The sequence below is a fragment of the Canis lupus genome, chromosome 25, assembly GCF_011100685.1.
Source record: "Canis lupus familiaris isolate Mischka breed German Shepherd chromosome 25, alternate assembly UU_Cfam_GSD_1.0, whole genome shotgun sequence".
Taxonomy (NCBI): Eukaryota; Metazoa; Chordata; class Mammalia; order Carnivora; family Canidae; genus Canis; species Canis lupus.
In genome coordinates, this window is record NC_049246.1 from 40,849,341 (window position 1) to 40,868,870 (window position 19,530).

At 40.0% G+C, this 19,530-nt stretch overlaps 1 protein-coding gene across 2 annotated transcripts in view; it reads right to left on the reverse strand.

Moving 5' to 3' along the window:
* Positions 1–19,530, reverse strand: part of SPHKAP (SPHK1 interactor, AKAP domain containing) — a 169,054-nt gene that overhangs the window by 18,552 nt on the left and 130,972 nt on the right. For both annotated transcript variants that reach the window (XM_038574058.1, XM_038574059.1), the window contains exons 7-8: positions 12,858–13,113; positions 7,826–11,585 (exon numbers count right to left, since the gene is read on the reverse strand). In XM_038574058.1, coding sequence (XP_038429986.1) covers positions 7,826–11,585; positions 12,858–13,113 — 4,016 coding nt within the window. The remainder of the gene's footprint in view (positions 1–7,825; positions 11,586–12,857; positions 13,114–19,530) is intronic.

Here is a 19,530-nt window from a genome sequence, read left to right on the forward strand (position 1 = left end):
CACTTACATACAACACTCAGTGCTCATTGCAACAAGTGGCCCCTTTAATCCCGAGCACCCATGTAAGCCCATCTCCCATCTTCCCTCCCTCCATCAACAATTTGTTTTCTGTTTTTAGAGTCTCCTATTGTTTCCCTCTCTCCTTCCCCCACCCTGTTCTCAAATATTCACCTGTTTTGTTTCTTAAATTGAACTTATGAATGAAACTGTATGGTATTTGTCTTTCTCTGACAACTTATTTCACTTACCATAATACCCATTTATGTCATTGCAAATGGCAAGATTTCATTCTTTCTTATGGCTGAGTAATGTTCCATTGTATGTATATATATACCACATCTTTATCCATTCACCAGTTGATGGATATTTTGACTCTCTCCATTTGGCTATTGTTGATAATGTTGTTATAAATGTCGGGTTGCATGTACCCTTTGATTCTGTATTTGTGTATCCTTTGGCTAAGTACCTAGTGGGGCAATTGCTGGATCATAGTGTAGTTCTATTTGTAATGTTTTGAAGAACCTCCATACATTCTCCAGAGTGACTACACCAGTTTCCATTCCCATCAACAGTGCGAGAGGGTTCCCCCTTCTCTGCATCCTCACCTGTTGTTTCTTATGTTGTTAATTTTAGCCATTCTGACAGGTGTGAGGTGATATCTCATCATGGATTTTATTTGTATTTCCCCGATGATGAGTGATGTTGAGCACCTTTTCATGGATCTGTTAGCCATCTGTGTGCCTTCTTTGGAACAGTGTCTATTCTTGCCTCCTGCCCATTTCTTAACTGGATTATTTGTTTTTATGGGGGGGAGGTGTTGAGTTTGATAGGTTCTTTGTAGATTTCATATACCAACACTTTATCAGATATGTCATTTGCAAATATCTTCTCCCATTCTATAGGCTGCCTTTTAGCTTTGTTGATTATTTCCTTTGCTGTGCAGAAGTTTTTATCTTCATGAGGTCCCAATAGTTCATTTTTGCTTTTGTTTCCCTTGTCTCTGAAAACATGTCTAGTAGGAAGTTGCTGTTGCTGAGGTCAAAGAGATTTCTACCTGTGTTCTTAGACCCTCTAGGATGTTGATGGTTTCTGTCTCACATTTAGGTGTTTCATCCATTTTGAATTTATTTTTGTTAAACATACACATTTTAAATATTTTATTTTAATTTTAAATGCATAAACATGTCTTTTTCACCAATCTTTTTAAAAACCCTTTTGGTTTCATTGAATTTTCTCTATTTTTGTCTATTTCTGTTAATTGTTGGTCTTTGCTCTTATTTTTATTATTTATTTCCTTCCTTATATTACCTTGGATTTAATTTGACCAACTTTTCTTGGTTTCCTAAGGTGGAAGTTCAGATCACTGTTGTTAGACAAAATTCTTCTTCTTTTTTTTTTTTAAAGTAATTCCTGCAAATTTTGATATATTGTGTTTTCATTTCCATTCACTTTAAAGTTTATTCTAATTTCCCTTGTGATTTATTCTTTGATGAATAATTTAGAAGTGTGTTTTTAATTTCCAAATATTTGGAGAGATTTCCTAGATTTTTTTGTTATTGATTTTAATTTCACTGTGATCAGAGAACATACTCCATAATATTTTAGGTTGTTATTTTCAATTTATTAATGCTTATTTTATGGCCTCATAGCCTACCCTGGTTAATATTTTAAGTATATTTGAAAAAATGTATATTCTGCTACTGTTGGTGGAGCGTTTAATAACTGTTAATCAGGTGAACTTGATTGAGAAGATTGCTCAAGTCTTGTATGTTCTTACTGACTTTCTGTCTACTCTTTTACCAGTTACTGATAAAAGGGTGTGAAATTTTCAACTCTGATTGTGGATTTGTGTATTTCACCTTCCAGTTTCAGCTGTAGCAGATTTCATTTCAAACACAGAGTTTGCATTTTTGTTATTTAGGTGACTACATATTTAAAATAACTGTTTTCTTGATAAATCTTGCCCTCTATCATAAAATATCCCTCTTTATCCTTGATAAAATTCCTTGTCCTCAAGAAGTCTACTCAGTCTGATATTAATATAGCTATTCCATATTTCTTTTGATATTTCTTTTCCCATTCTTTTACTTTTTACCTATGTACATCTTTATATTTGAAGCACATTTCTCATAGATCCTTTACAGTAAGAGTTTGCTTTAATAGTATGACAATCTGTCTTTTAACTGAAGTATTTAGACCATTAAGAATTAGTGCAGTTATCAATAGGATTGTGTTTAAATATATCATCTTAATAATTATTTTCTATGAATCTCATCTGGTCTTTGTTGCTGTTCTCCTCTTTTCCTGCATTTCTCCAGATTAATTGAACAATTTTTAGCATTCCATTTTATCTCCACTATTAGTTTCTTAGCATAGCTCTTTGTTTTAGATTTTTAGTAGTTACTCCAGGGTTCATCGTTTGCACCCATTTTATCACCCAAGTGATACATTATACAAAGCTTCAGATTACATTACACAAAGCTACAATAAATAGAAGATTTTTACAACAGTATACTTCCATTTCTATCTCACATCCTTTGTATCATAACCAACGTATATTTTAGTTTTGTGTATGTCATAAAACATTTTTTTTGTTTTAAATAATTATCTTTTAAAGAAATTTCAAAAGTACAAAAAGTGTTTTCTGTTTACTCACATGCTTAATATTTGTGGAATTATGAATAAAGGTGCTATAAAATCTTGTGTGCAGGTGTTTTGTGTAGACATAAATTTTCAACTCATTTTGATAAACACCAAGGGGCATGACTGTTGGATCATATGGCAAGTGTATCTTTATTTTTGTAACAAGATGCCAAACTATATTTCAAAGCAGTTGTGCCATCTTTGCTTTTCTACCAGCAATAAATATGAATTCTTGTTGTTCCATATCTTCAGCATTTTGTGTTGCCCATTTTTTGGTTTTGGCCTTTCTAATAGGTGTGTAGTGGCATTTCTTCATTGTTTTAATTTGAAATTTCCTAATAACATGATATTCAGCAGCTCTTCACATGCTTATTTGCCTTCTGTATATCTTCTTCGATGAGGTATCTGTTGAAGCCTTTTGCCCACTTCTAAAATCAGGCTGTTTGCTTTCTTATTATTGAGTTTTAAGAGTTCTTTGTATATTTTGGATAACAGTCCTTTATCAGATATGTCTTTGGGAATATTTTATCCCAGGCTTCAGGTTATCTTCTGGTCCTCTTGACAAGTGTCTTCCAGAGAGCAACAGTTTTTAATTTTAATGAAGTCCAGTTTGTCCATTATTTTTCTCATGAATCACGTCTTTGACATTCTATCTAAAAAGTCATGGTCACCTGAATGTTCTTGTATGTCATGTTTTACAGTTTTATTAAATTTTATATTTAGATATAAAATTTATTTTGAGTTGTTTTGAAAAGTTTTGTTTCTAGATTATTATTATTTTTGGCATGTGAATATCAAGTTGCTGCATCTATTTCTTGAAAAGACTATCATTTTTCCACTGCATTGCCTTTGATTCTTTGCCAAATATCAGTTGACTATATTTGTGTAGATCTATTTCTAGGATTTCTGTTCTGATCCACTGATCCATTTGTTCATTTTTTCCCCAATGCTACACTGTCTTGATTACTGTAGCTTTGTACTAAGTCTTAAAGCAGGTAGTGGCATCCTGACTTTGTTCTTCTCCTTTAATATTGTCTTGGCTATTCTGGGTATTTTGTCTCTTTGTATAAACTTTGGGGTTATTTTATTGATATCCACAAAATAACAAGCTGGGGCTTTAAATAGGATTGCACTGAATTTATAAATCAAGGTAGGAAGAACTGACATCTTGACAATATTGAGTCTTCTTATCCATGGGTAGCCTTTATTTTTTGGCTAAGTGAAGAATACTAAGTTGGCAATTTTTTTCCTTCACTACAGGAAAGAGGTCATTCCTCGTCTTTTAGCTTTCATTTTTTTCTGATGAGAAACCTGAAGTTCTTATTTATGTTCCTCTGTATGTAAGTTGTTTTTCCCTCTGAGCTGCTTTTAGGATTACTTCTTTGGTTTTGGTTTCTAATAATTTGATTATGATGTGCCTTGGTGTGGTTTTCTTTTTGTTTATCTTGCTTTGGGGTTTTCTGGACCAACTATGTGGTAAATTGGACCCTCACATATGCATTAGGGAAGCTGTGGTTATAAATTTTTAGGGGACTTACCCCCTTCTACCTAGAGCCCTAACCTCCAAAGATACATTTTCTTATCAACTCCTTTGACGATGAGTGAAACTTTTTACTAAGTTTGTACTTTTTCTGAGGATGTAATTCTTTAGGGCATGGAGATTGGTGCCATTTCTAAGTCTTCACCATTCATGGATCCAGTCTTATTTCCTGGTTTTCACTAGCCTTTAGAAAACGAGCTTGTAGGTTAGGGAGACTGGCAAGGCCTCAAGAGCAAGCACAGATTTAGCTTTAGCCTAGTACTTTTGTTTCTATATCCTCTCATTTTTCTGCCTCTGAGATTTTCATCATCATTATTTATTAATACTGTTAAGGTCAGCCCTGTATTCAAAAGAATATTTACTATATTTAATCTGAGATTTCTAGGTGGTCTGTGGAGGGAGGATTTTTTAGGCTAGCCAGACCACCAGTACTGCTTAAATGCAAATGCATATCTTCCACTTCAATTTTTTACATGTCTCATCCAAATGCCTACATTCTATCTTAAGTAACCACATTCCCCAATCAGTTGTTCTTCATATTATTCTTTTTATTTTTCTCTCATAACACACTGTAATTATCTTTTCCCAAAGGGTTTTTCCATGCTTATTGTCTGTCTCTCCCACTGAGTGTGTAGGAGTTATGACAGCAGGTACAAAATCTCCATTTTCTATTGTGTTTTTAGCCCCAAGGACAGTCTATAGCACAGAACGGACATGCAAATATTTGTTGGATGAATAATTGTTTTCTTGAAGCAAAAAGTAATAAAAAGACAACATAATGTATTTCTAAAAAAACTAGGTTATGCCAATGAGGGCAACATATGAATGCTTAGAATTCTCAGCTGGGTGTTTATACCTTGTGACTTCAAATTATCAACAAGTTATATAATTGCTCTTCAATAATTTCAGAGAGGGCAGCTGAGTTAAAAACACATTGCTGCCCACCAATAGGATACTATTTTATCAGAAATCAAGAATTGGGCTGTCCTCAATCATTTTCCTTCTTTACAACTGAGGGATTATTCCGGGTGTTATCCATTACCCATCTGGGTGTGGCTTTCAAATGAATTCTGAAATTGTTACTCTTTTATCAAATAAAAAAAAAGTAAGAAAGTGATTTTTATTTCAGTATGTTGGGCTTTTGTGAAGTTTTTAGCAGAATTATGAAAATGTCCTTCAGAGAGTAGCCCAAAAATATCCTCAGGACATGACATCTCCCCATGATGAAACAGAATCAAGAGTATCTCTGTTACCTCCTTCCATCTGTGTGTTAAGTAGATAGGAATTCTTTCACAGGGAACTGAGTTCTGTATTTTGACATATCAAATCCCCTAATAACAACCCTGAGCTTAGAAAATGTGACCTAAATATAACTAATTTCCCCCTTGTAAATCTTAGTAATCCTATTTTAACAAAATTTTCACACAGTTCATAACAGGATTCTCTTTGGAAAAAAAAAATCTCTTGGAATAAAGGCAATCATATACCCTAACCCTGAACAACAACAACAACAACCATAAAGTAAATGTTTATTGAGTTGCTTCTAATGGGGCAGGCACTGAGGTGAGTAAACTAACATTGAGAGATTAGGGAACTTGCTCAGGGTTAGTTAGTGGAGTTCATGTTCTATAACAACTCTTTATATTGCTCCACAAAGAAAAATACATTCAAAGTCCTTATGTTCTGGAAGCAGATTCAGCTCTTGAATTTCTAAGGCTGATGATTCTACATTCTTTTTTCTTTGGTTGTTGGAAAACTAAATCAGAAGTCCATATCATGAGTTGAGAGAATATGCCCTTGGGTTGTTATATGGAATATAAATCTAAATCAGTGGGAGGCTTTATTCATGCATATTTCCCCAAGTTTTGGGAAACTCTCAGGTTGTACCTGGAATTTAAACATAAGATCAGTGATATTTTACTCAAAATTGTACAATGAATGTTATTTCACTTCAGTGGCACTCATTATTTGATTTGAACCTGCTGCAGCCATGAATCTTGTTGAACTACTAGTTCATAAGTGCTCCCTAACTAGGTAACTTTCTTCAGCTAAAAATCGCAGCTGATTTATGATGACATTGAAGAAGAGTCTAAGTCAGACACCTGGAATCTAAAATAAAACTTTTCCATTTTCATATATCTCATGTTAAGGTAATTCTAAAGAATTACACTTGGTTATTTTGTTTCTTCAACTCTTTGGTCACTTTTAAAAACTTGTAATTCTCCATACTTCCTGGAGGTGGTGCATACTAAAGTGAGGTATGGTACTCCTATAAGACTTTGTAAGTACTGTTTGGTCAGCTTGGCCTGTATTTCATTTTGCTTAATTTTGTTCTTTTGCTTGTAAGTTTTCATGTTTTTCTTCCCCTTGAATTCTCCCAGGACTTAATTCAGTTGGCAAGCTCTCAGCACTAAGTGGCTAAGAAGGAAATATTCAGGTGCACCTTGCCCACCACCATCCACACGTTGTAACGATGCTGTATAATGATAGGGAGCACCCTGATGGGGTGGGAAAGTATTAGGGATTTTCTAGAGCAGCTGAAATTTGATGAAGGCTGTGTTCAACTTGTCTATTGCACCTAAACACTTAAAAATAACAGGCTCTTTGTACAATAGGCATATGTCCCTGAAAAGACAAAACGGGTTATTTCTCCAACTTATGTTTTCCAAGGCTAGTAGCTTCATTTCTGTTTTTTTTTTTTTCTATCTTATTTAAGTAGAGATGACAAATGTTTAAAAAAGAGGCAATTGTATAAAATAAGTAAGTCATGGAGATGAAAAGTACAGCAATAATTATAGTCAATAATATAATGTTGTATGGTGACAGATGGTGACTACATTTGTGAGCACTGTGTAATGTATAGTAGAACAGTTGAATCACTGTATTGTACACTTGAAACTAATATGATATGTCAACTAAACTTCAATAATAATTTTTAAATGATACAATGGTCTAATATTCAAGGATATTATGAATTTTCTACAGAAAAGAGGAGTTATAAAAGGATTAACTCTTCCATAAGCACCTGGGAAGAAATAATTCCTTTGTCTCAAATTCAAAATGCGTTGTCACTTACATTGCAATTTTCTGGAAAGGAACTACTGAGATACCAAAATTCTAATTTTTCTTTGCAACACTGCTATGATTCTACCATGTACCTAAAGGTCCAGCATTTATGGGACATGGTGTCCTCGCAAAGATCTTTAGGACAAAACAAAACAGAAAAACTTGAAAGGAGAGGTGATAGAGAAAAATGATAGCAAAATAATGTCAGATTCCACATTAAAATTGATTTATATTTAGCTTTTTTTCAAATGGGTAAGTTGATGTGATTTTCCTTTTAGCTTGAAAATTTTCTTGGCTGAATTTTAAAAGGTAACACAGCATGGGATACTAATTTTCATGGGGAAAATGAAACTTTATTTTCTCTCTTATATAGGATGAACTCAATTTATTTTAGGAGTTTTAAAAAAAATCACTTCCAACTTTCTATTAGAAGTGCCTATTAACCCAGGGAGGTCATTTACTGTCTCAGGATTTCAATTTTGGCATCAATAAAGTCCCCAGGATTTAGAATACATACTAATTAAGATGCAAACTCCAGTCCCATGCGCTATCTGGTCTAAGAGGTCATTCACTCACCTAGGACTTTGGCAGGCACTCTCAGCAGTGTCTCCACCCCTCGCCACCTCTGGGACTTTTTCATCTTTCAAATGCTCCTCTGCTTCCTCTAGGGGGCTGCTTTTGGAAGGGGAATGTTCAGGTTCTCCAACACACTCTTCTCTCTGATCTGTTTCAATCTGAATTAAAGGCACTTCCCTTGAGCAAAGTGACCGCTTGGTGTGGCTGACAGGCACAGATCCATGGCACGAAGAAGATTCTTTCTTAGAATCTAAACTGTTGTGGTTTGTCAGAGGAGCAGCTTTGCTCTTAGATGATACTGGGGGATGTTTGCTGTCGGTAATGGAGTTTTTCCTGGGGGTATCAACAGACTCCTGAACAAGAAGAACTGGCCCACCTTGCACTCTGCTCAAAGCCGATCTGTTTGCACATTTCTCCACTTGCATGGGAGAGCCACCAGGAACGGGCTCAGCATCGGCTGCCTCGGCATCGTCCACTAGAATTTTGTTCTTCTGCATGAGGGCCTTGATGGAGTTTGCCCAGGTCTCATGAATTAACATGTTGGTGATGTGGTCAGTTCCGCCTCTGCGATACAAGCAAGAGTCAGATTTGCAGAGACCCGAGGAGGAAGTGCTACTGACTGGATGTACACTTAGGAAATCTTGCTGGCTGTTTTGAGCGAAGCCATCTAAAGAGTTGGCTTTGATGGGTGGGTTCACCGTCAGCCTGGCACCCAGGGATCGGCTATCGGGCACAGATGACTGTCTGTAACACAATGGGGATCGCAGAGAGGGTGACAGTAAGCCAACTGTCCAATCTTGGCTGCTTCGTCTGGAGGAGGCGCTGTCCCTGCTTTCTCTTTCAATGTCCCTCAGCATGTACCTATAAAACTCCTCGGTTATGCTCTCGGTGCTGGACTGCTTCGAGGGACAGCTCGGCCTCACACTGAGGTGGTCATTTTTATGGCAGGCCTGGTGCATGGCTGAGTTCAGGATGCTGGTGGCATTCTTGCCCGCATAGTAATCCAGCAGTAACTCAAACCCTCTTCCTTCATTTTCCATCTGGTTCACCATGAACCTGGAAAACTCCTCAGTGATGCTCTCACAGCTGGACTGCTTGGAGACAGAGCTGGCCCTGCTCACTGGCTGACTTAGGGTACTCATGAAACCCAGGCTATTTACATAAGCCCTGGCGTTAGAGTCCTCCTCTGGAATGCTTTCACAGCTGGAGGCCTTCAGTCGGCTCCACCTGTCTCCGCTGAGTAACCGGGTGCGGGGGTGGCTCTGGGCTTGCCAGACACCGTCTACCATGGAGAAGTCCGTTAGGTTCATGATCTTGGCGGCCACTTCGTTCGCAAAAATATTGACAGAATCTGGGACGTCCTCGAGGTTCATCGACTCGTCCACGACCCTGTTCATCAGCTTCTCCTTAAGCTCCGGGTGCTCATCCGTTTTCCTCTTGATCTCGCTGAGCCGGGGTGGCTTGTGCTTCCTCACGGTGGCCCCGCCGGGCTGGCTTTCCTTCTTCCTCTTCAGGGACCGGCAGGATACGTTGGGGGTAACCAGAAACTCATTCCCTCTCTTCCATGCACAAAACCAGGGTTGTTTTCCATTTGAGTTGTCAAGGCAAATTGCTGCGATTTCGGTTGCCATGGAGACAATCATCTCGGCTAATTCTTCCGCAAAGTCTGTGATGCAGTAGAGTTCTGCACGTGTTGCCTGCAGCACGGGTTGGGCAGGAAGCAGCGCATCATTCCCTAACCAAGACAGGTTCACTTGACCTTCACTGTTCAGGGGCAACACACGGTTAGACTTCTCCTGGGTGTCGGCACCTGCGCTGTCCTCTGCATCCTGGGGGCCTCTGCAGCCCTGGGCCCCCGCCGGCGCCCTTTCTCCTTCTGCAGGGCTTCTGTACTCCTTCTCATTGCGCCTTCGCGCAGGATGAGGGTTGCCTGGATCTTCTCCCGCTGCTCTTTTTAGGTATATTTCTTTGGGGGCTGTTTTAGCAGCCAAAGAGTCAGGCACTCTGGGACTACAGGGCAATTCAGACTGCAGCATGGGGTTCTTGAACAGGCCTGGCTTCGCCGGGCCCTTGCTATCTGGCTTGAGATGAACTTCATCCCCGAGATCATTGATAACAAGACTAGTTTTGCGTGGACTGCTAAGAGGATGGCTGCTGGAATATTCAGAGGCTTTGGTCCATGCTTGACTGGCAGCCTGGTCAGGCGGCCAGTAGCCTAATTCTGGTTCTTTCCAGTTGCTGGTCTCATTAACAAGGACGGCGGGGCACTCACCAAGCTGTACAAAATGGCTCATCTTCTTGAATGTGAAGCAAAGCACACTGAAGAGCAGTTGATTTGTACTTTCCATCCAGGTGTCAAGAGTCTCTGGAGAATGCCTAGTATCGTTGGGATCAATTATTTTGCTTTTCTGGCGAGCTTCATCAATGGAATGCTTCAGAATAACACTGGACAGGGTCTGTGCTACTTCATTCCTGAGGACGTTTTCTGAGCACAAGGTCTGAGGCTTTGAAGCAGCCTCAATGATTCTCTCGCTCATTGATTCCATGAGGTCTCCTACGCTGCTGCAAGATTCTGGCCTTGTTAAAAGCAGAGCGGCCTCCTTGAGCAATGCTCGTGCAATGGCCTCATTTCCCAGCTCCATGCTCCTCCCTGTCGCCAGACTGCAAGGTGTGGGAACTACTGCACAGGCCTCAGCTGTACCCGAGAGGCCACTGGGAGCCTTGGCCTCTCCTGTTTCACCCAGGCCACAAACAGCAATGGCACTCGCCACCTGAGTCATGCCACACAAAGCAGATGGAAAGGAGTATTCGCTGATGGAAGGCTCCTTGAGTACTTGGGATATTTGAGTTTGCAGTGGTTCACTGCCTCCCAGTGGATGCGTTGAAACCAAAGATTCTTGCTCCATTTTGAGCCTTTCTGTGGCCTGTGGACTGGAAATGGTTCCAATTACAGTGGCCGCACAGGCCAAGGCAACTTCTAGAGCACTCTGAGGGTGTCTGCTGGAGTTCTCTCCAGAGAAGACACCTGAGGTTTCAACAGAGACTTCCATGTCAGACCATGAGGTGATGGCTGCCTCCGGGGCGACGTCACTGCCATCTGGACTCTGAACAATGACAATTTTGGGGAGCTCATTCCATGACCGAGGGACCACCATACCTTTTGTGGAACAGCCACTGGGTAGCACAGCATTTCCGACAGAAACACTGACTGCCGATTCCTGGGGAGGTGTAGGCTGACACTGGGACAACCGAATAAATGCATCTTGCAGCACGGATTCTGCTAAATTTGTAGCATACTCGCCAGTTGTGGCTTCTCCATCTTGTTTGGGAGGAAGGGGGTTTGTGCCATCTTCATGGTCCCCTGGGTGTAAGCTGTTGTCATGCTCATATACAGGAGGCCCACTGTTCTTAACTATCCTGGAGAAATAAGCATCCCCGGGAGTATGTGGTGCCTGAGATTTTTCCACGTGACCTTTAACATTTTCCGAATAATAATAATTTGGGGCTGGCCTCTCATTCCACACAGCTTCACCTTTCTGTCCCAATGGCTCAGCTGATGTGCCCAGGCTCTGCAAAGTGGTGTCTTCTACTTTTTCCAGAGATCCTTCTGCTTTCATCAACGTCGGATGATATTTGCCAATATATTTGTCTTCCAAAGCATAAAGTAACTTTTCCTTGTTGTAATTCCATTCTTCCTGAGTGGCTTCCTTTGTTTTTTTATTTTCCAAAACATTAGCTGAGACACTTATGTTTTCATAACCTAGTGAAGACAAAACGAGGGCCCACTATTACTTTTTGGATAGCAGGATCTCGTGAGTGTAAAATAATAATTACTTTCTAAAAATGCTTTAAAGCATCAGATTTCCCTCCTCCCCCTGCAAAACACCCAGCATTTAGAACATTCCTTTGAGACAAATGGATCTGAAAAGGCTTTTGTGTTTCATTATGGAATCCCACTCCAAAATAGCTTTCAGTGTGGAATAAAGATGTTAGTACTAGAGTGGGAGGAGAAAACCCTGGAGAACTGAGTGCTGATCATCTTTCTTTATTTTTTTGAAAGATTTTATTTATTTATTTATTTGAGAGAGAGAGCAGAGAGCTCGAGAGAGCATGAGTGAGAGTGGGGCAGGGGCTGAAAGAGAGGGAGGAGCAGACTGCCCGCAGAGCAGGGAGCCCAATGCAGAGGCTCCATCCCCAGGCTCCCAAGATCATGACCTGAGCTGAAGGCACATGCTTAACCAACTGAGCCACCCAGGTGCCCTTATCACCTTTCTCCACAGGAGGAGTAACCCAGACAGTTGTATCTAAGAGCTTCCCAGAGCATACAGAAGGAGGAAGGATGTTTAAAGCCACCTCCATAGTAAGCCTTGTGGCAAACACTTGCTCTGAAGTTTGGGTAGGACTTGTCTCAGGTAGTGCCAACAGCATCTGCTGTATCCCTTTGTCTTTGGCTAGGAGTGGGGAGGACGAACACATTGTTCACTGAGCTCTATGGATCAGTAAACCAAAGCTGTGAATAAGTGCTAAGTGCTAAGTACTCCCCTGGGTTATTTCCTTCTGCCTTTAACATAACCAGGTAAATATCATAGATATAGCTGAATATAATAAATGTAACAGTGCTAGAGGCACTATTCTACTCCCAAATAATGGATAAGGGAACGGGGGCTCAGAAGGACTAGGAACTGACCCAGGCTTCACAGTCTCAAAGAGGCTGTGCTAGGATTCAGGCCAGTTTAAGTTGGCTTCAACTAATAGGTGGCTTTGTGGTAGTCTCAGGGAAGATAACTTCCCTCCCTACGATAGTCTTAGGCTCTTGGCAGGCAAGAGGATGTCCATCAGCATCCCTAAAGCATCTTTAGGAAAATGGAGCCATCCAACCATTTAATCTAAGCGCATGAGTCAGTGGCCTCACTAGAAACTCGGTAGGTGAAGATTCTGATGCATCAGCCAAACGGACGTGGCTGAAATCTCACTCATTTTCATAGGGTGACTAATTTCAGGATGCACATTTGTTTTATGGGGCAGTTCTCACCGTTCCTCAAATCTTCCACCTCACTTTCCTCCTCCAAGTGCTCAGAGGCGGTGAGAAAGTCCTCCTCGATGGAAGACAGGGAACAGTTCGTGTCATCCTCCACTTTCAGGACGTTTGTTTCCAGGTGGAGCTGCCGCTCCTGCACCAGTTCCAGACCAATCAAAAATTTGTTGATCTCAAAGATGATGCAATTGGTACTGTTTGCCCTGTTCCCTCTCGCACACTGGACCAAGCAGATATCTGGCAGCCAAGGACACTGAATGTCGAGAGAAAAGAAGGCATTTATTGAAATAGAGAATAAAAAAAATAATCACTTCTGACCTTTCTTCTTCCACCAGTCTTCCTTGTTACAAGGAGTAGGGGACATTTAAAATATTTGGAATATCTTCTGGGCTTAGATTGATGAATTGCTTGAAAAAAAATTCAAGTGATATTCAGGCACACAGGGTACCTAGGAGAAAGTCTGACTTAGGGGAAACTAGGCCAGTTGTATCACATATTTCTGGGGTCTACTGTCAAAGCAAAAGTGGCAGTGGGCAAAGTTAAACAAGTTAAGGAAGACCTTCATCAGAGTTCTTAAAATAGGAAAGAGGGGCCCCAGAAGTGAGCTGGACCACAGCTCCACAGAAATAGAAGGCACTAGGGCTTTTAGGGGCTGGTGTCAGAGGGCTGTGGGTCATCTGTGCTTGCTAACTGGTTCTAGCCAAAGGAAAAGTAAATGTTTTTGCATCTGCATGGCAGGAGGTAGTTTTGCTCTGGCTCCTCCTGAAGCAGATCTCCATCTCCCATCCTTCCACAGAAGAAGGGACACCGTCTTCTTTGATGATCTTATTTCAGAGATGGCTCTTAGGTCTTTGAAAAAGATGCTCCCAGGCTCTAAAACTGTCATGAGGCCTTTAAAGTGATTTACATCGCAAAGGGGCAGAGAAATAATTCATAAAGATGTTTTCTAAAGTAAATGTTCTAAGGAAAGGGCAGTTAGTGCCTAGAGTCAGAATGAAGCCTAAAGTCGAGTTAAGCCGAGGGGAACCTTAAGGCTGTCTGGGGCGTGCTTCTTGATGAAACAGAACCCTGGTTTCTCAGGGATTCTCAGACCAGTATCTTTTTCTGCCTTGGTGATGTTCAGTAAAACCTCTGCCAGTATTTCAGTGTTTCTATTAACTACAGTTGGAATTTCTAATGCGTATTGTTCATCTGAAGAAGCAGACACAATGAGATATAAAGAAATCCACTGGAAGAGCACTAATTATCTCTAGAAGATCAGCATATAGGAAAGCAGTGATACAAAGGCTCAAATCGTTAGATGTTGTCCCTGTGAGACCTATTAATTCTGTTCTGTTCTAGAGTTTACAGACCATCTCCCTGTTCTCCACTACACATTTTCTCTATTCATATTGCTGTCCATTAGAAAGCAATAAAAGTTTCGATTGCTCGTGCACCTATTACTAGTAAACATATCTTGTGCATCTCGAGATTTTTATTATTTTTATAAAAGGAACAATACGCTGATTTGTAGTAAGTTTTAACAGAAAATTATTTGACTGGAAACAAGAGCTATTGGGGAGGAGAAAGCTAAACACATTTATATCCAAGTGGAATTTGAAATGTTTGGGGGAAATAGTTTATGTCTAAACATTTAGTTTATAAAAAGGATTATTTAAATCCTATGCTTATCTGCAATTAGAGTTAATTGGGTCTAATCCTACTTAACTTACATTTTGGAATCCTTGAGTTCTGAATATATGTGTGTGTAAGGGGTACGTGTAATGCACAGAAATACACACATGTCCACATCCATATTGTATTTCTGAAAGTAGTATATCTTTTTGTTCCATAAATATCATTTATTAATCTTTTTAGTTGAATATTATAATTAGAGTAATTCCAGGACTGGTGATTATAAAATGAAAAGTCCAATCATTCTCCAAGGGGTCCAGGGGGCTCAGAAACAGAATTGATCTACATGCTTAGGTAATTAGGTCTGTTTCTCGAGGAAGGGGGTTCATAACCCTGCTTTTCAAAGTGTGGTTGTAGACTAGCAGCCTTGGCATCACCTGGCAGCTTGTTAGAAATGGGTAATCTCAGGATCCATCTCATATCTACTGAATCAGAATCTGAATTTTCAAGAAAAATCTCTTTGTGATTCCACATGAATTAATATTTGAGAAGTGCTGATTTTATAGCTTTATTAAAATAAAGATTTTATTCATTTATTCATGAGAGACACACAGAGAGAGGCAAAGACACAGGCAGAGGGAGAAGCAGGCTCCACGCAGGAAGCAGGACGCGGGACTCGATCCTCGGATCTCAGGATCACGCCCTGGGCTGAAGGTGACGCTAAACTGCTGAGCCACCCGGGCTGCCCCCGATTTTACAGTTTTTTAATGAAATTCACAAAGGGTCTGAAATCTCCCACAATAATGAGGAACTACTGCTGTAGAGTAACAGTAGCTGGCTTGATTAATTTTATTTCCACTGAATTCAGATATAATACACTTACTTGAAATTTACAAGATACTTTCTGGGTGTCTATTTTATGCAAGGTATGCTGGGAGGTACAAACATGAATAAGATGGGGGGTGGGGGGCGGCCCGGGGGGCTCAGCGGTTTAGCACTGCCTTCAGTCTAGGGCATGATCCTGGAGACCCGGGATCGAGTCCCACATCGGGCTCCCTTCATGGAGCCTGCTTCTCCCTCTGCCTGTGTCTCTGCCTCTCTCTCTGCTCTCTCTCTCTCTCTCTCTCTCTCTCTGCGTCTCTCATTAATTAATAAATAAGATCTTTAAAAAAAATAAAGATAGGGGGTGGGGACTGGGATGTGGGGCACAGTATACTACCAGTGGATCAGGCATGAATAAAAATAATGAAGTCGCCATACTTATAGGTAAAAATGGTTGCATATTGGCCATTTCATATCATTGAGATTAAATATATATGACCTAGGGTTTTATATATTGTGGCAGGATTCAAAAGAGATATTAACAAATCAACATGACCAGTTAAGTAATACCTGAAAATAAACTTAGAGAAAGGACTGTGTTAAATGTGCAATGTTCCATGGTTATTGCATTCATAAAGAGAAAATATATTTTCTGAACAATGTTCTTGAAAGTAAATAAGCATCCTAGGAGTCTTAGGTAAATGAAGGCCAAACAATGCAGCCTGTAAAATAATGGTAGGTATTATTATATAATTTTTATTGTAGTCTATTAGGTGCTTTGAATAGCTTATTACCTTTAATGCAAACATTATTTCTATGAAGTTGGGGATGCCATTACTATCTTCTAGAGGAGAAATGAGGCATAGAAAGCTCCTTTGGAGGCTACACAAATATAAAATGCAAGAGCCAGCAGTGAAATCCAGGCCCATTGGGCTCCAATTCCTGTGTCCTTTCCAATTCTCTCCATGGCTTCCTGGTCTAATCAGCAAAACTCCAATATCAACCAAGGATGTGCAATTTGAAAAGGATGGTTTGCACCTCAACCTCCTCGAACTCATGCATGCCCAATAAAATTATGTGTTCACCTCACAGAAAGGACAGACATAGGTGTAGATCTTATTATTGTACATAATAAGCCTCTCAGAAAAAATTTTCTTCTGTAGAAAAATAATTGAATACATAACCACATCTTCTTTATCCATTTATCTTTCGATGCACAATGGAATATTCCTCAGCCGTTAGAAACGACAAATACCCACCATTTGCTTCGACATGGATGGAACTGGAGGGTATTATACTGAGTGAAATAAGTCAATCGGAGAAGGACAAACATTATATGGTTTCATTCATATAATAAATAAAAAATAGTGAAAGGGAATAAAGGGGAAAGGAGAAAAAATGAGTGGGAAATATCAGAAAGGTAGACAGAACATGAAAGACTCCTAACTCTGGGAAATGAACTAGGGGTGGTGGAAGGGGAGGTGGGCGGGGGGTAGGGGTGACTGGGTGGCGGGCATTGAGGGGGGCACTTGACGGGATGAGCACTGGGTGTTATCCTGTATGTTGACAAATTGAACACCAATAAAAATAAATTTATTAAATAAATAAATAAATAAATAAGGGGTTGGTAACAGAAAAAAAAGAAAGAAAAATAATTGATTTTACTTGTATTTTTCACTTAGTATTTTACTTGTCCACTGGCTGTCCTCATGATGATTTTTCTTAAGATATTTTAAAATCTTACACTAAGGCTCTACTAAGAATTGTTTGGAGAAGGAAAATGTAACTGTTATGCCAACTTCTCACTTGATGTTCACTGGTATGTATGCATTAGTTTCTCTTTTTAGAGAGAGAGAGAGCATGTGAGGGGGGAGAGATAGAAGGAGAGGGAGAGAGAGTGAATCCTAAGCAGCTCCATACTCGGAATGGAGCCGGACACAGGGCTCCATCTCAAAACACTGAGAGACCATGACCTGAGCTGAAATCAAGGGTGGGACACTTAACCAACTGAGCCACCCAGGCACCCCACTATTCGTTAGTCTTTTGAGACACATATGTATGGATAGTTGTGCATGTGTTCATATATATTTAATAATATCCATAAGAAATAAGGTCAAAGAGAATGCTAGACTAAGTAAGTTGCTCTCTAAAAGCAAGATGTCCAACTTATTTACTACCGTATCCTCAGTATGAAGAAAAATGCTAGACTTATATATATAGTATATTCATTCATTCAACAAAGGTTTACTATATTTACAATATTTACACAGGAATAACAGAGGTACATTATGATTATTTCCTTACATTTTTTCCGAGTCGTACAATTTAACTGCAAAATAATGTAGCAATATAAAGAAAGCAGTAGGGTCATTTGCTGAGTTGGAAAGATGAAGGCATGAATAAATAAAGAGAAAACTGTTCATAGATAATGAAACTCATCAGGAGGCAGAAGGGGCACTCTCTACATACATTATCCTTGTGACAATATCCTTGTACTTCTCTTCCCCGGATGAGCCTAGCCAGTTTGTAAATGGATGCTTATTCTTGGTGTGCCCAGTAGTCTACCCTGGTGTCTTTTTTTTTTCTTAAAGATTTTATTTATTTATTCATGAGAGACACAGAGAAAGAGACACAGGCAGAGGGAGAAGCAGGCTCCATGCAGGGAGCCCAATGCGGGACTCGATCCCTGGTCTCCAGGATCACACCCCAGGCTGAAGGCAGCGCTAAACCGCTGCGCCACCCAGGCCGCCCCTACCCTGGTGTCTTATTTTGCTCTATCACCTTTTTATTTGGGATGAAAGGGGGGAGGGAAAGATGGAGAGGGAGAGAGAAAGAATCTTAAGCAGGCTTCACGCCCAGTGCAGAGCCCCCGGGGCTTGATCCCACAACCCTGGGAGATTCACCTGAGCCGAAATCAAGAGTCAGAACTGAACGAACTGAGTCACCCAGGCATGCCTTATTTTGCTTTAAATAACATTTTCCTTCTACTTTACCTTCCTTCAGTTTTTTGGACATGGAAAGAAAACACACCACTTTGTATTTGAATAGTCCTTTTCAAGGTGCCTTCATATTATTTTATTAAATCATTATGACTAGTCTCTGAGAATGAAGAAAAGATATATTTTTTAAATATCCATTTTACAGAATAGGAAATTATAGTTGAGAGAAGCGAGGTCACTTGTCATCTGGACTACTGAAAATCTTCCGTATTGTAATTTCCTGGCATAAAGGTGCCAAGTGGTTTGTTGATTCCCTTCTTCACAGGGTCACTGGGAACAATAGCTCTGCCCTGGGGGTTGATCTAGACTTCTCCTAAGAACCCAGCTCAAGATTCCCTGGCCAATAGCTCCATTTTAACTTGTGGATTAACAGGTAACTAACTCTCATGAGGCAGGACAGCCACACTGAGACTATCCGTGAACAATTAGGTACTGGGTATGGCTGGCTAACATGGGATTCAATATTGATACACTGCCCCAAAATTACTGCTCTTTTAAAACACATGGATTAAAAAAAAAAACATGGATTGTGGTACCTAGAAAATGAGGTAGGGCTTTGGGAGACTGCAGAAGGGTGAAGTGGTAATGTAAGAAGTGGTGGGGACTCTTGGGACAGAGAAGAATGAAATGTTTAAGAGTGTTACAGCTCACAGACAATTCTTGATAGCTCTTAGGAAAAGCATGCAGGATGTTAAGCATGTTTTTGATGGATGATATTTAATGAGTCCTGGGCAATCTGACTTTCCCTGACCCCAATTAACATCTGTGTTTATTTTGGGAAACAAAACATCACTCAGTCTTCTTCTGGTTCTCATACCCTGTGGGGCATCATGTTTTGGCTCACTCACAATCCAAGTGATTTACATGGAGTTAATTGACCTCAAACTCCGAGGTGATCCAAGCAGGTGACCCAGCCTGCCGGTTGGAACACTGCATTCCTCAGGCGATTGTGATTGGTTCAGAAATGGACATATGGCACATGGGAACCAATAGAACACAATTAGACTTTTGCTGGGAGCCATCTGGAGGAGACAACTCACTTTTGCTTAACTTGAACCCAAAGGGATAGTGACTTTTCCTGGGAAGAGACTGTCTGATAGCAGGGGAAGGAGAGAGAAAGCCCAAAAGAGGAAAAATCCATGTCCTGATGACACTGTTCAAGTCCCACTAACAATCTACCTATTAGCTATACTATTTTTATGCATAATCTAATTTTCTGTCATATTTAATTAAAA